The following is a 14,636-nucleotide window of genomic DNA, read 5'->3' on the forward strand; positions in this document are numbered from 1 at the left end:
AAATTCGCACGCCTAGTCGTGCAAATTTGAATTCGGTTCAGTGTAAACAGAACTACGTATTTTTATACAATTAAAGAGACGGTTCCGTGTAAATGGTATGGGCAGTTTCAATTCATCCAGTACCGTGTAAAGCAGCCTAAGTGAGAGGAGAACACTTTCTTTTTTTTTTTTAAAACATCTGCTGTCGTTACCAAATCATTGATGAATTCACCGGATATATCGAATCAAGCTATATCAAAGTATTCTTATGTACAGAATCTTGAGGTTTAAGATCCAACGTTATTAATGTAATACATACAGATGGAAAATAATTCTAATTTGTTTTTTAAAACATCTGCTGTCGTTACCAAATCATTGATGAAGTCACTGGATATATATTCGAATCAAGCTATATCAAAGTATTCTTATGTACAGAATCTTGAAGTTTAAGATCCAGGGTTATTATGTAATACATACAGATGGTAAACAATTCTACATTTAGACTAAACTCTACAAATATTAAATAGTTTTTCAATAAAGTTCCAAGAATTATTATACGTAATGCATGCACACGAAAACAATTTTAATTGTTAAAAATCGCTTTTTCTCTGCTTTTTCTCTCTATCCTTAGATTAGGATAATAATATGTAGTCAATATTTGTGTTCCCTTGTTGAAAAGGCAAAAACAAAAAAAAAATGTCGTTACTTACCCTTGCAGAAGGTATTGATGTTCTCTGAGTCGTAAATAAAAAGTTTGACAAAATAACTTTTAACTTAACAACGACCACAGTTAAGTGATTCGTGGGGTTTAAGAGTTAGTAGCCTAATGATCCTTGATGTATGAAATCAATTTTTAATGACCTGAATCATGGTTCCCTGCTGTCTATCTTGACTAAAACTATGTGAATGAAAAGCAACGCCATTCCGCAAATGTAATTGGTCATGAGTTCCATGGGTGGAGGTGTTTGTGTCTTTGGGGGGGGGGGGGGGGGGGGGGGGGGGTGGGGGGGAGTGGGGTAGAATAGGAGTTAGGTGCTTAGGTGGCTCACATGGTTGAATCAGTGATGCAGGATTTCTTTGCATGCAGATTGTTTCATTAAAATCCTTATACTGTAGTACACTCAACAAAATTACTCAACTCTGATTGGTTGAGAGGAGTACAATTATAGAGTTAATTGTACTCCGTAGGAGTACAGAATTAAGTCGCTATGGAAACACGGCCATAACAATGTCAACAGCGGGGGGAAAAAAGCCGTAAAAACTAATAAGAACTAATCTTTTTTATGCATTTCAGTTGCGCGATGGACTGAAAATCGGCCGCCAAATAGCCAAAGCTGAACGGCGTCGCTTCGCATTTTTTACTGAAATTTTGTTGAGTGAACTATAAACAGAAAATCGCACGATCTTCTCGTACAATTTGGAATTAATAGACACTTGTAATGTTTTACCACCTAAAGGCTGGTGCAATTACAAGAGCTTTCAAAACATTACTCGTGTCTATTAATTTACAAATTGTACTCGAGATCGTGCGATTTCCTATACAAATAATGCAAAAAAAAATTATTATTCATAGTTGAAGTTTCGCTGGATACAGCATAGAGATTAGCAAACAATATAAGTCCTAGAAGGTTTGTAATTTTATCTTAATAAAGTCATTCTAAATTTTAAAAAAAGACAAAAGAATCTGGGTTGAAATATAGTATTGATCAGTTTTATGAAAACTGTAAACGGCATGGATTCTTGAAAGCAATTATTGAGACATCGAAAGTACGTTTGGTTGAAGAAGATATGTTTTCAGTATACTCACAGGGAGCCCAATTTAGATTAAAGTGAAAAGTGTAGTAGTACGGTTGCAGCATTTTCGTATTTGGAATTTTCTTTTCATAACATAAACATTTGAAATATCAAGATGCAAATGAGATGACGTAAATTCAAGACTTCATGTATTTCATTAGTGCCATGCGGTCCTCATATTCTCATCTTTGCATCATAATTACCGCTACTTACTATCTATTTCACCCCGGCCTGCTCTCAGTCTGAGCTCTAGCTCAGCTGGTAGAGCATCGGTAGTACAGTTCCGAAGGTCGTGGGTTCGATTCCCAGCGAGGTCGGAAATTAATTTTTCCGAATTTAATTCCAAGGACTTTCGCCCGGAATAACCTCGTTCCCAAGCACTACAACTTACCTATATTTCTATATCTTCATGTATTTCATTAGTGCCATGCGGTCCACATATTCTCATAAATTCAAGACTAGTTTATTAAACAAAAATGCTGTTGTGGAAAGTACTGCTGTTTTTTTCATTTTCAAATCATCCTTATAACTGAAATATTTTACCTTTTTGAATTTGCGTCATTTCATTTGCTTATTCATATTTCAAATGCTTATATCTCCGAAAAGAGAAAATGTTGTTGTGGAGAGTACGGCTGTTTTCTTTTTTTCATTTTCAAATCATTATAACTGAAATATATGGTTTTGTACACTTTTAGGTTACTTTACTTTTTGAATTTGCGTCATTTAATTTGTTTATTCATATTTCAAATGCTTATATCTCCGAAAAGAGAAGACCACATACAAAGATACTGCAACCATACTGCTACACTGTTCAAATAAAAGGGATTTTGATAATATTTTTTCCCTTGCTATACGCTTTAAATGTTAATATATATGTGATGGACCATTTTAATTGGCACACGCTGTAGTGAATTTCCAACAATTATGTATGTATGACCCTAAAGCCATGTGACATGAAAAAACATGGCGTCCGCAACTTCGCGAACCATTCGATCTTTAGTATTTCTCAACACTACTAAACCTTCCTTATGCATTCTGTTTGAACATTTATACATTGAAAACAATTATTTAGTCTTTATATGTCTATTTGTGAACAAGATTTACTATTTAAAGAAAAATTTCGATGATTTTGTGAGTTTAGAAGTTGTCCCTGTAGACTCAATTTATACACCCGCAAATTAAAATACGCTAGTGACGGTAGTTCCGAAACAAAGGTACGTCAAGCGGACTAGCGGGGTTGAATTCTATTGTCAAATAGCGTTTGGTACCGAAATTATCGTCCGGTTTCCGGAATAGAGAGGTTCCGGTTTACTGAGGCTTATTTTACAAAAGACATATGGGAAAAATTTCCGGACCAAAACTTTTGTCCGGTTTAGAGAGAATTCCGGTATACTGAGGGTCCGGTATAGAGGGGTTTCCCTGTATACTTTTATATGACGTGTGTGTAAGTGTTTATGGCTGGGTGCTTAAATTAAATAAAGAAGCTAAATAAATACGACTGTTCACGACTACCCTTCCAAGTAGCAATTCATTAGTCGCATTCTATTATGGGGAGACGTGGGATTATTTGTGGCGAATAGCGGGGAATGATCCTCTCATGGGAAACCTTGCATACGTTCATGGACGCAAGATTTATATTGAAATCTTGACATTATCGTGAAAATTCACCAACCATTTTAGCAATAATACTACTGATTCTTGCTTTGTTGACATGATAGACTGCACGTCATATATATATATCCGTGAAACGATTACTATCCATGTAGTGCTTTGAAGCATTTAGTTATTAAATTATTCAGCTGTAAAACAGCTAAGAATTCATTCAGGCATGAATCAAACAAAGACGGGTAGAGGTATTTGCTTTTGTAATTATACTTATTTCAATAAAATTAGTCAACTGAAAAGCTATAATGCTGAGGCCGACAAGGATTATGGGTAGATACAGTTTACAATTTTTAACCGCTTGATAACTGTTGATGGACTTGCACAATTTTTACCAGTTATAGTCTTACCTCTCCTGAGCATCCTCATGCTGCAGTTTGTATCAAACACGCTTTACTTGTTTGAAATGAATGGCTTCCCATGATCCTCCGTGATCTCAGCTTCAGTCTAGGTTTTTGGTAACTAACTTTATTGAAATAAGTATATGGCGTACACTCTACTACGATTATTTAACAACAAATAAAAGTACAATATCTTTTGGTGCTTCATTTTATTTGTCTTTATGTTATGGGAAGATCTAGTTTTCTTGTTCTTACAGGGTAAAATGAGTCTATTTGCTAGTTTTACATCAGTATTCTCCAGGCAGCATTTCAACCGATTTGTTTTCAACAAGATCTCAAGCTTTGCTCACGTGAATTTCCAGTATGGCATGTCCAGAGCTGTTCATGAATCCACGGCTCTTCAACCCATATCCAAGATTCCTGGTGTGCCAGCCATTGTCCCCTCGAAATGGAGACAAATTGTAGTAGAGTTCCTCGTACATCCTCTGGTCTGCTCGCCTCTTTCCCTTATAGATCCTGACATTCCACCAGTTGCTGTACCAGTTATAGTCATAGGGAACGCTGAATAAAACGGCCAGGGTGTTTCCATCGCTCATGAGATAAGCAAGTACTCCAACCGCGCCAGTCGCAACTGGACCACGATCTTTCTGACCGTTGTAGAGTAGTGCCTTACCATGTGGAACTTTATGGGGAAGGACGATATCAGAGGTGCCAGAACGGAAGTATGTGTTCAATGCGGTCCACGTCTTGCCCGACTCGTTGTCGACACCGACGGCAATCTTTCGTTTGACATTACCGAGTGCTTCGAGGACAGTCTTCAGGATGTCGAAGGACAGACTTGCACCATCAATAACGGCGCCAGCCACGTCTGCGGATCTTTTTTCATCTGTTATAGTGTTAATAATATCTATGCGTAAATGAATAAATGGGGAATTTGCAGTCGTTTCACAGAGTGGCTCTTCTTCCGCTAGATTCCAATTTTAATTTAGAAATGATTTTAGCGGGAAAAAGGGAAAAATTTGAGAAAAACCCTCGAAGCACACAGGAAAGAATCAACAAACTCTACTCACATACGACACCGAGTCCGTCAATCGAACCCGATTCGCGGGTCCTGTGAGAGGCAAACGCTCTCACCGCTACACAACCCGTGTTTCCCTAGGTCATAGTATAGATGGCATAGGTCAATCTTTAATGAAATTCTTCGCGTATTTTTTCAAATCCACATAACTACGAGTACCATTTTCGATTCACTGATTTAGTTGTTTTTCCCATAAATATTGCTTTAGTTCAATTAACTTGGGTTAGATAATTCAATATAGGCGAAAACGCTAAGATCTATCCGAAACCTCTTTTTGACTTTACCGTGGGGTTTAGCTCAAGCAACAGCTACTTTGGATAAACCGAACGGGTATATACTACACTTCTTTACCTTAGGCGTTATGCTTTAATATTTCAGACCGCGTGTCATTCCCTAGAGTATCATTTCTTAACACGAGAACACACATGAATATGTAGGCACAGCAGAGAAACAATTAAACAAACTATCTCATATGCTGACGGGTCCAGTGATCAATTCCACAACCATGCACAGCAGTGAGAGTGATGTATTAACAACGCACACAACCTGTGCTTTCTGTAAGCCTACGCTTTATACACGATTACTTAACATATTCTAGACCTACCTTCTTCGTCTTCATCAATAATCTTCTTCGACGGCAGGGCAGTGGCTGAGCATATCATTGTAACGACAATGAACACGATGATTAGACGGCTCATGATTGCACTGAGTTAAAGCTGACATAAGCAATAAGAGAAATTAAATGGCAGTAGAGATAGATTGGATAAGTAAATGAGATGGCGTTTAGACAACAAGGCCCTTTTTTTTTTTTTTTGTTTACTGAGAAGAAAAAAGCAAGAAGGAGAAAAGTAGTAATAGAAGAAGAAGAAGAAGAAGAAGAAGAAGAACAACAACAACAACAACAACAACAACACAAAGAACGAGAAGTGAGTAAAAAGAACAATAAGAACTACTATTTTATTTTTGCTTGGTTTACCTTTTCGTTATTGTTTTTAAATAGTGAATACGCGAAGCGTAGAAACGAGTTAGTTTGAGAGGTCTCAATATGAAAATGTGTGACTCGCTCGCTCACTCACTCACTAAGAGGTTAGCAGATCGATAATTGCACGTTTATCAATCGTCTTAGGTCATCTGTTTTCGTTTTTGTTTTTGTTTTTGTTGTTTTTGTTTTTTATATCAAGCTTTACTCTATATGTTAGTGTCGAAGTTGCAGTAGAGAAAGCTCACTCCATATATGGTATGATCAATTCCATGTTTTTGATTGTGCGGAAAAGTCGTGGCAAGAAAAAGGCCGTCGTTATATAACGAATTCGACGGAACAGGTAGCGGAGCAGGTAGCGGAGGCTAGATGAAAGAGAAGGCGCTCTCTGATAGAAATACGAACACAAATAGGAGAAAGAAAATGCTTCTCTGGAGACAATCAACCATTTTAGTCCTAAAACAAAGATTTTACGCAACGAGAAACAAAACGGCCGAAACATTATTTCTTTAAGAGCAATATAGCCTTGTTGCTTCTATTTCGACCTTTACTGGAATTTATGAACAATTGTTCACCAATTTTCTTTGCACACGGTGTTACATCATGCAAGCGCTACAAGTTAAAAGAAATTCTGCGAAGCAGTCAATTAGTTACAGCAATGATATAACAAAGTTATATTTCCTCACTCGTAAACGTATCTTTTCTATCTTATTTGTCTTTCGCATGATGGGAATCACTCATGATTAATCATTATTAAATATTGATCTTATTACTATTCTCTTTATTTTTACTTTATTTGTTCTCCAAAATTATTCAAAACTTATAATACTATTATTTTTCCCCTAGGTAAGCTTGTTAGTTCTTGGAGAGAGAACAATGACAAATTGGTCAAATTAAAAAAAGATACTCATCCGTTAAATAATTATATGTTGGATAGGACTATGAGATGATTAATGTTTAACAAAACTAGAAGATCCAACCCAATGATTCAACTCTTCCTGGCCGGACAGTGTAGAGGAACTAGCGAATTTCGTAAAAGAAAGACTTACCGTGAGATTAACTTCTTTTGTTTTCTCCTTCGTGATCACAAGTTGTAGAACTAACGAGAGATAGCTCCGAATGTCGACCCGCTAGACTATCGAAAGCAATATAGTACTAGACAATGTTATATCGGGAACCAATCACAATAGACTACGTTAGATTGAATAATATATTAAAGTTTTGGTCCTTAATTAAATTTTTTGGTCTTGGGTGCGGCGCTTATTTGAGAAGGGCGTGTGATCGCCCGCTAGACTATCGAAAACAATTTACTAGACAATGTTATATCGGGATCCAATCACACTAGACTACGTGAGTTTAGATAATATCTTAAGGCTTTGTTCTTATTTAAATTTTTTGGTCCTGGGTACGTCGCTTGTTTGAGACGGGCGTTTGATCGCCCGCTAGACTATCGAAAACAATATGCTAGACAATGTTATATCGGGATCCAATCACACTAGACTACGTGAGTTTAGATAATATCTTAAGGCTTTGTTCTTATTTAAGTGTTTTGGTCCTGGGTGCGTCGCTTGTTTGAGATGGGCGTTTGATCGCCCTCTAGACTATCGAAAACAATTTACTAGACAATGTTATATCGGGATCCAATCATAATAGACTACGTTGGATTAAATAATATATTAAAGTTTTGGTTCTTTTTTTTTTTTTTTTTTTTTTCGGGGGCGGCGCTTAAACAAGTAAATACGGTATGCACGAACATTAACCAATCGTGTTTTTTTTACAAGATCAGCACAAACAGAAGAAAGAAAGAATGATTCTTTAGGGAGAATCGGCTATTTTATATTTTAGTGTTCAAATAAATCTATGCGCTTTAGTATCAAAACGTCTTTTAAACAGCACCGATTGAAATTTCCAAGTGTGAGCAGTTAGCGGTGACTAGGTGAAACAGTAAGCGCTCTTTGAAAGAAATATGAACACCAATAGGAGAAAGAAAATGCTTCTCTGGAGACAATCAACCATTTTCATCGTAAAACGAAAATTTTACGCAACGAGAAGCAAAGAGCCCTTTAACATTGTTTCTTTAAGAACAATATAGCCTTGTTGTTGCTATTTCGGCCTATACTGGAATTCATGAACGATTGTACCCCAATTTGTTATAGCACACGTCCCTAGATCAAGCGAGCGCTACAAAATTAAAAAAAATTTTTTTTTCCTTCGAACAGGTAAATTACTTTTAGCAATAATAAAATAAAGTTATATTCTATATAACTGGATACATGGAGTCGTTCTCACTCGCAAACGTATCTTTTCTATCTTATTTGTCTTTCCCATGATGGAAATCACTCATGTTTAATTATTTGAAGATCCAATTCAATGATTCAACTCTTCCTGGCCGGCCAGTGTAGAGCAACTAGCGATTTTCGTAAAAGAAAGACTTACCGTGCGATTAACTTCTTTTGTTTTCTCCTTTGTGATCACAAGTTGTAGAACTAACGAGAGATAGTTCTGAATGTCGTCCGCTAGACTATCGAAAGCTAAATAGTACTAGACAACGTTATATCGGGAACCAATCACAATAGACTACGTTAGATTAAAGAATATATTAAAGTTTTGGTTCTTATTTAAATTTTTTGGTCTTGGGTGCGGCGCTTATCTGAGAGTGGCGTTTGATCGGGGGCGGCGCTTGAACGAGTAAATACGGTATGCTAATCAGTTGTCCTTTCTTTACAAGAGGAGCACTTATTAACCAGTGGCAAACAACTTGTAGCCCTCGTTCCATGATCGAATTGGAATTTAGAATTTGATATTTACGGAGTGAGGAAAACGAAGAAACACCCTCGAAGTACATGAGGGAACCAGCAGAACACCGAGTCTGGGAATCGAGCCTGTAGCAACGAGCGAGGTCTTGCACGTAATTCCCTTCGTTTGGTTATATTAACTTGTTCTATTATTGAAATGAAAGTGCAGTTTGCTAATGACGCAATTATAGCATACGATAATTCTGTTGCGACATCTATAAAGTCCAGATGCCGAAAATGATAAACAAAAAGCGAATGTGCTCGAAGCACAGCAATTGCGAGAAGACATTTCAACGTGGCTGACATTTTACCTTCTTCCCGAGGGAGGCGTAAATTACTGATAGAGTTGGCAAAACACGTTAATCCAACCCTAATACATATTTCTTCTCCCCTATCCTCCCTCCCCCCGCCCCCTTCCCCCACTCCCACCGTACCTGATAAAGGTTAAGAGGCAGTCCGCGTAAGGGTCGAGCAAAGCTGGAAATGACCCAAAATTCGCCCTACCTGAAACTTTGCCTAAAGAAAGCCTACTATTAGCCTAGTACACTGGTACAATTTAATAGGGGAAAAACCAAAAGGTCTTTCGTAACCGAACTGTGAACGATTATTTTTGTGCCTTAGAACTGTTAGTTGAAGTATTAAATTATATATTTTGACTACATTTATTGGGAGATAATCTTCTCCGAATACTACATATTTTGTCCTTTCATATATAGAAGTGCAAAATAGCCGAAGTTCAAACAGTCCATAACCAAGATAGTAGCTTGTGAACACTAAAAACACTAATTATCACAGAAAGATCACTTATTCTTATAACTTTTCCAGACTGAAATGCCGCAGACACTTGTTGCGTTAAGACAACGAGTCGAAAAGATGAATGAAAACAGTGCTGCCGGTTGACCGTCGTTTTGTTCAGTAAATTTTTCAGTGTCATTCTTAGTTTTCAATACTATAATATTAGCTAGTAGGTTTATGCTAAATCAATTAGACTACTCATTCTCGTTTTCTTTGAGTTGAAATAGTAGATTCGGCGCTACGCGCCTCATCGACTATCTATTGACTCATAGGAAACTCGACCTCTTAGTTTAATTGCTTAATATGAAAGACCGCAAATACGTTATTAAAACAGGGAGCCCATTTTCTTTTTTTTTCTTTTTACTAAAAATTAAGACGGTAGGCCCAAAGTGGGCGTTGCCACCCTCTCAACCAATGAGATGTATGGATTATGTACCACGTGCAATCATTTTGAATTGCTTTGAGCTAGATGCCACTTGTTTTGCCATCTTACGGCCTTGTTTCACTTTACGGATGCAAAGTTCGTTTTGCGATCTCCTTTATAAAAAACGACACTCAACTGGTTCTTGTCATTGTCGTCAAATAAAACGTTCTCGATCAAGATACTAGTATTGCTTTTTAACTTATATTAATATTTGAATTGTCGTCAATAAAACGTTCTTCATAGAAAGAATTAAAGATGTTTACCGCTGAGCACTTTGAAAGAATCTTAATAGCGTTTCGCATGATTTAAGATGTGGCGAGCTAACATCGGACCTTACATCATTTGTTTACTGTTGAAATATGGACCGCTCAGCTTTGAATAAATCGCAAATTCAAATACTGCTATGCATTTTACTTAGTAGTTTTCTTTTGACATAGTTAATGGAGTGGAAAGGTTTGGAAACTCCATAGAACAAAGCTAGTGTTTTGCCTTTGATGTTGAACCGTACCATCACGTGTTACTGACGGTGCACAATGAACAAAAGCAAGTATGGCTGGAAATGCTCATTTCCTTATTATTTTCATGTATGAACAATTTGAAAGTAAAAACTTTCATTCCATGACCAAAAACCATGCGAATAAATGTTTCCGTGCAGGTACAGTTAAGTTACTAGATGATAAATAACAAAAGCATTAAAAAAGGCAATTTCATTTTCAATAAACAATTAATATTAATCATGTAGGATTAATTAACAAATAATTTAGAACAATTTTTAAGGGTAAAAAACTTTTATATTCCCTAATACTGTGAACAAATGGAGAAACTTTTCTTTCACTGTGCACTGTGTCAACGTCATATAACAACGGATAAAGACGAACAAAAACATAGAACAATAGGTTTCCAGTTTCTTCAGATAGCGTGATCAGCTACATTTACAAGTTAATCGTAAGAAATGTTCCTCGAAAATAATCCGTAGAACAAGCGAACAATGCTTCCAATTTGATTCAGTATGTTCAGAAGAAGCCCTCGAATAATTTTGAAAACAAACGAACAATGCTTTCCTTATTTAGAAGAAGGGCACGGGGTAGCTTCTTCGGTCTTTCCTGATAAGATTTTGCAGGCTCATCAATAACAAAGATGGCGTGTTTTATCGAAGGAAAAGAAGGTTAAAAGACTATTGAATTCATGTTTATTCATCGGAGACTTACATAACCATCAATAGAATATGGATAGACAGATCCAAGTGAGTAATAGTGATTTATTTGGTCTACTAACAAGCATTTTCCCCGTCGCAAACCAAATATTCTCCTTCAGCCCAAGATCCATCCCATACTTTACTACAATAGTCGAAATGAGGGAGAATTAAAGCATTGTAAATCTGGACAGCAGTAGAGTGAGACATTAAAAGTCTGACTCTTTTTAGAGCTCCAATAGCTGAGGATATATTTTTACATAGTTTCTCAACATGGGCAGACCAAGGGAGGCGATCGTCTATTATAAGGGCCCAATGATGTTGTATGGTCAACTTTCTTGATTTCTTTGTTATCGATATTATTATGAATGCCATCACTTTACTGGGTACTTAATTTTTGCTGTAAACCTAACCTTGTTTGCTTTGAGCATTTATCGAAATCTCAAGATCCGTCACTCTACTACCAGAGATACTAATGCTTGTGTCATCAGCAAACATTTTAGCTGTGGCTAAAACTGTTGGGCAGATCGTTTATATATATAAAAAGAGTAATGGACCGAGAATGCTATCCTGTGGGACCCCACAACTTATTATGTTTGCATTTGACAAAGACCCGTTGACCAAAGATCTTTGACTTCGATGTGTTAAATAAGAACAAAACCATTTGATAGAATTTTGTTCCACTCCATAGTACCCAAGTTTCCTTAGTAGAGCGTGTTTACTATTAAATATTATAATAATATAACCAAACTTTGAACGATTGCTTTTGTGCCTTAAAACTATTAGCTGAAGTATTAAATTATATATTTTGACTAAATTTATTGGGAGATAATCTTCTCCGAATACTACATACTTTGTCCTTTCATATAGACTCAAGTACAAAATAGCCGAAGTTCAAACAGTCCAAAACCAAGATATAGTATCTTGTGAATACTAAAAACACTAAACTTCCCAGAAAGATCACTTATTCTTATAACTTTTCCCGACTGAAATGCCACGGACACTTGTTTCTTGTTGCGAGGGAGCTTCTTTCTTATTTACCTATTTTCAACTTTTGACGCATCGATCGTACACTGAATACATCCAAGTAAAAAATACTAAATAAATTATAAAAATTCAGGAGATTATTGAAAAGTCACTATTAAAATTGTCTTTCGACCTTGTGTGAACACAGATTAGTACATTTTGATTTTCTAGATTTACTTTTAGTCTAGTTTAGCAGCTTTTCATAGCTAACCTAACCTTGTTAGCTGAATTATGCAAATTAGCTATATTGTTTACATGCTCATTTATTTCGGCTTCAAGAACTAGCCGATCACAAATAAAATACAAATGCTGTTCTTACAAAAACTACATTTTGCAATCAAGGTATGAAGCTCAAATGTGGATATTGCTACATCCAAATTTAGGCTTTAGCGATAAGAGTCATGGGATCTTAAAAATGTTAGCATATAGTGAAAGTCACAAATCAAACCAAAATCTAAAATTTTAAACCTATCTAATCTATTTAAACTTATTTTTTATTGCGCGTCAAAACGCCCTGATATTGATTAATTAAACACATGTAGTAGCTCAAACATTTAGGCTTTTACAGCCTGTAACGGTGTATTTTGGAGTCGAATTTGCTGATACGGTCCGTTTTCTATCGATTGGAAGTGATTGCGTGTCAATCCTAGGGTCCCTAGATGCTGGGATAGTAATCCGATATCTAACAGCTAGACTACAAGGTCGAGTTTTCTATGAGTCAATAGATAGTCGATGAGGCGCGTAGCGCCGAATCTACTATTTGACTAATAGAAAACGAGAACGAGTAGTCTAGTGGTTTTAGCATAAACCTACTAGCTAATATAATAATATTGAAAACTAAGAATGACACTGAAAACTTTATTGAACAAAAAGACGGTCAACCGGCAGCACTGTTTTCATTTATCTTTGCGAACTCGACTCGATGTTTTAACGCGCATATCAGCTTAAACTTGCTCTATTGCTACAGCTTTTTGTCTGTATTACTGTCTCTCTTTCCAAGATTTTTTTCCTTTTTATCAGTTCTTGGGATCATTTTTCTAATTAAGAGGAAGTTTTTTTCAATAACGAGCAATAATGGCAAAAAGCGCCAAAAACTAGACTTTCGTACGAGTTTTCAAAACGTTTTTTAAACAGTTAGAAACTGATGTACTATGAAAATGCCTGTTTGAAGCGGTATTTTCAATTGTACAAAAATGGTTTGTTGCATTTGTGTTAGAATGTTGCTTTGTCAGGCTTTTTTATAGAGAATATATGGGAAATAAGCAAGTGAAGGCCTAAACCTCATTTTCGAATAAAATTTTTGCTTTGGGCTAACACTTTGATTGCACTTTCATTGGTCATCTCCACTTCCAAACAAGTTAAACTTTCTGAATAACAAGATTTTAGCCTTGTACAACAGCCTTTCTTCAAGAAAATAGTTTTTGACGCTCACTGCTTGAATACGAAAAGAATTCTCTCTTAATGAGTGATAAACTGAATGGATTTATTTACAAATATTTTGTTGTCAATTCATTCAAAGCCGTGCCAAGTTTACAATTCGGTTGAGATTCTTGTCAGATAACTTGCACTTTCTTTATTGTTTCGTCTGTTCTTACCGTTTAAAATTCTTCTTGAATACATGTGAATAAGTTGTCTTTTGGATTTTTTCTGTTTTATATATATATATATATTTTATTATTTAAACATATTTATCATAACATTTGCCCCAAAAGCAACGAGACTTAACAAGGGGGCTTACGTCTATTTGACAATATAAATAATAAATAGCAACAGCGGACAGTAGGAAATAAGTACAATAAATACACAATAAATACAAACTAAAATAGTGCAACAGTCTCATACTGAGATAACAATAGGAACAAAAAAAACTATGTAACATCAAAGTCTGATTGAAAACGATTAGTGGCTAAAATATATTTTTGAACCTCAGAAAATAGTTTATAATTACTTTTTAAGTCTAATTCCTGAAAGCCATACAGTAAATAATTTAATTTTTGCTTTTTTGAGAACAAATTTGTCCACAATGATCCACAAATCTGTGCAGTTCAGGTAAGAAAAGAATTAAGAAGGTTTTTCTGTTCTTTGAGGGAACTTTTAAAATGCCATCATTATCTCAGTAGTCAGTTGTTTATCCGTTGAAGTTTTGCTCTTGAGAATCCCAATGAAATCTGACGGCCGCTTTTTCGTGTTAGAATTGCTATAATTCTTCAGTTTTTTATTTATCTGTACTTTCCAAAACCTCCATTCCTTTCCTTGATACAGTCTTGTATTTTCTAAAATCGATTTTTAATTTTTTTTTAGAGAACAAGCAGAGATTTCGACGAAACTTGAGCATGTTTGTTTGTTTGTTTGTTTTTCGCTACTCGCTATCTTTCACTGATTGAAGGAGTCGTAATAGTATGCTAGTAGGTTTATGCTAAAACTCATTTGTTGCAGAGTTAAAAGAGCAGCGAGAAACTTGACAATAAATTAGGAATTTAAAGAGCCTTTAAGAATTACATCAGATAGGGTTATCTAAATCAAAATCCTAACTTCCAAGTTGTTGTGACTTTCATGGTCCTAGACTACATT

At 35.8% G+C, this 14,636-nt stretch overlaps 2 protein-coding genes across 5 annotated transcripts in view; both read right to left on the reverse strand.

Moving 5' to 3' along the window:
* The window catches only part of LOC116291800 (uncharacterized), a 53,200-nt gene extending 52,303 nt beyond the window's left edge, over nt 1-897 (reverse strand). Inside the window, exon 1 of the mRNA XM_089026704.1 lies at nt 690-897. The gene's annotated coding sequence lies outside the window, so the exon portion shown is untranslated. The remainder of the gene's footprint in view (nt 1-689) is intronic.
* A 3,073-nt stretch (nt 898-3,970) lies between these two features.
* Nucleotides 3,971-8,428, reverse strand: LOC116288141 (DELTA-actitoxin-Aeq1a). 4 transcript variants are annotated; one of them, XM_031694881.2, is made up of 3 exons: nt 8,270-8,428; nt 5,459-5,570; nt 3,971-4,662 (listed from the first exon to the last, which is right to left on the reverse strand). In XM_031694881.2, the coding sequence occupies exons 2-3, from the start codon at nt 5,550-5,552 to the stop codon at nt 4,112-4,114; spliced, it is 645 nt and encodes a 214-aa protein (XP_031550741.1). In that variant the 5' UTR covers nt 5,553-5,570; nt 8,270-8,428; the 3' UTR covers nt 3,971-4,111. The 4 variants fall into 4 exon arrangements, with proteins under 4 accessions (XP_031550741.1, XP_088882772.1, XP_088882773.1 ...); XM_089026646.1 differs by having other exon boundaries at nt 3,971-4,683; XM_089026647.1 differs by lacking the exon at nt 8,270-8,428 and adding an exon at nt 6,883-7,039 and having other exon boundaries at nt 3,971-4,683.
* Between the last annotated feature and the right edge of the window lie 6,208 nt (nt 8,429-14,636).

The sequence above is a fragment of the Actinia tenebrosa genome, unplaced genomic scaffold (genome assembly GCF_029948245.1).
Source record: "Actinia tenebrosa isolate PJP-AT-01 unplaced genomic scaffold, QUT_ActTen_1.0 PGA_scaffold10__47_contigs__length_13832649, whole genome shotgun sequence".
NCBI lineage: Eukaryota > Metazoa > Cnidaria > Anthozoa > Actiniaria > Actiniidae > Actinia > Actinia tenebrosa.

Bases quoted from the DNA above. Each gene is read 5' to 3' on its own strand.
- LOC116288141 (XM_089026646.1), bottom strand. From the start codon at position 5,552: ATGAGCCGTCTAATCATCGTGTTCATTGTCGTTACAATGATATGCTCA. The intron at 4,684-5,458 runs GTAGGTCTAGAA...ATTTACGCATAG, and splicing joins TATTGATGAAGACGAAGAAG to ATATTATTAACACTATAACA.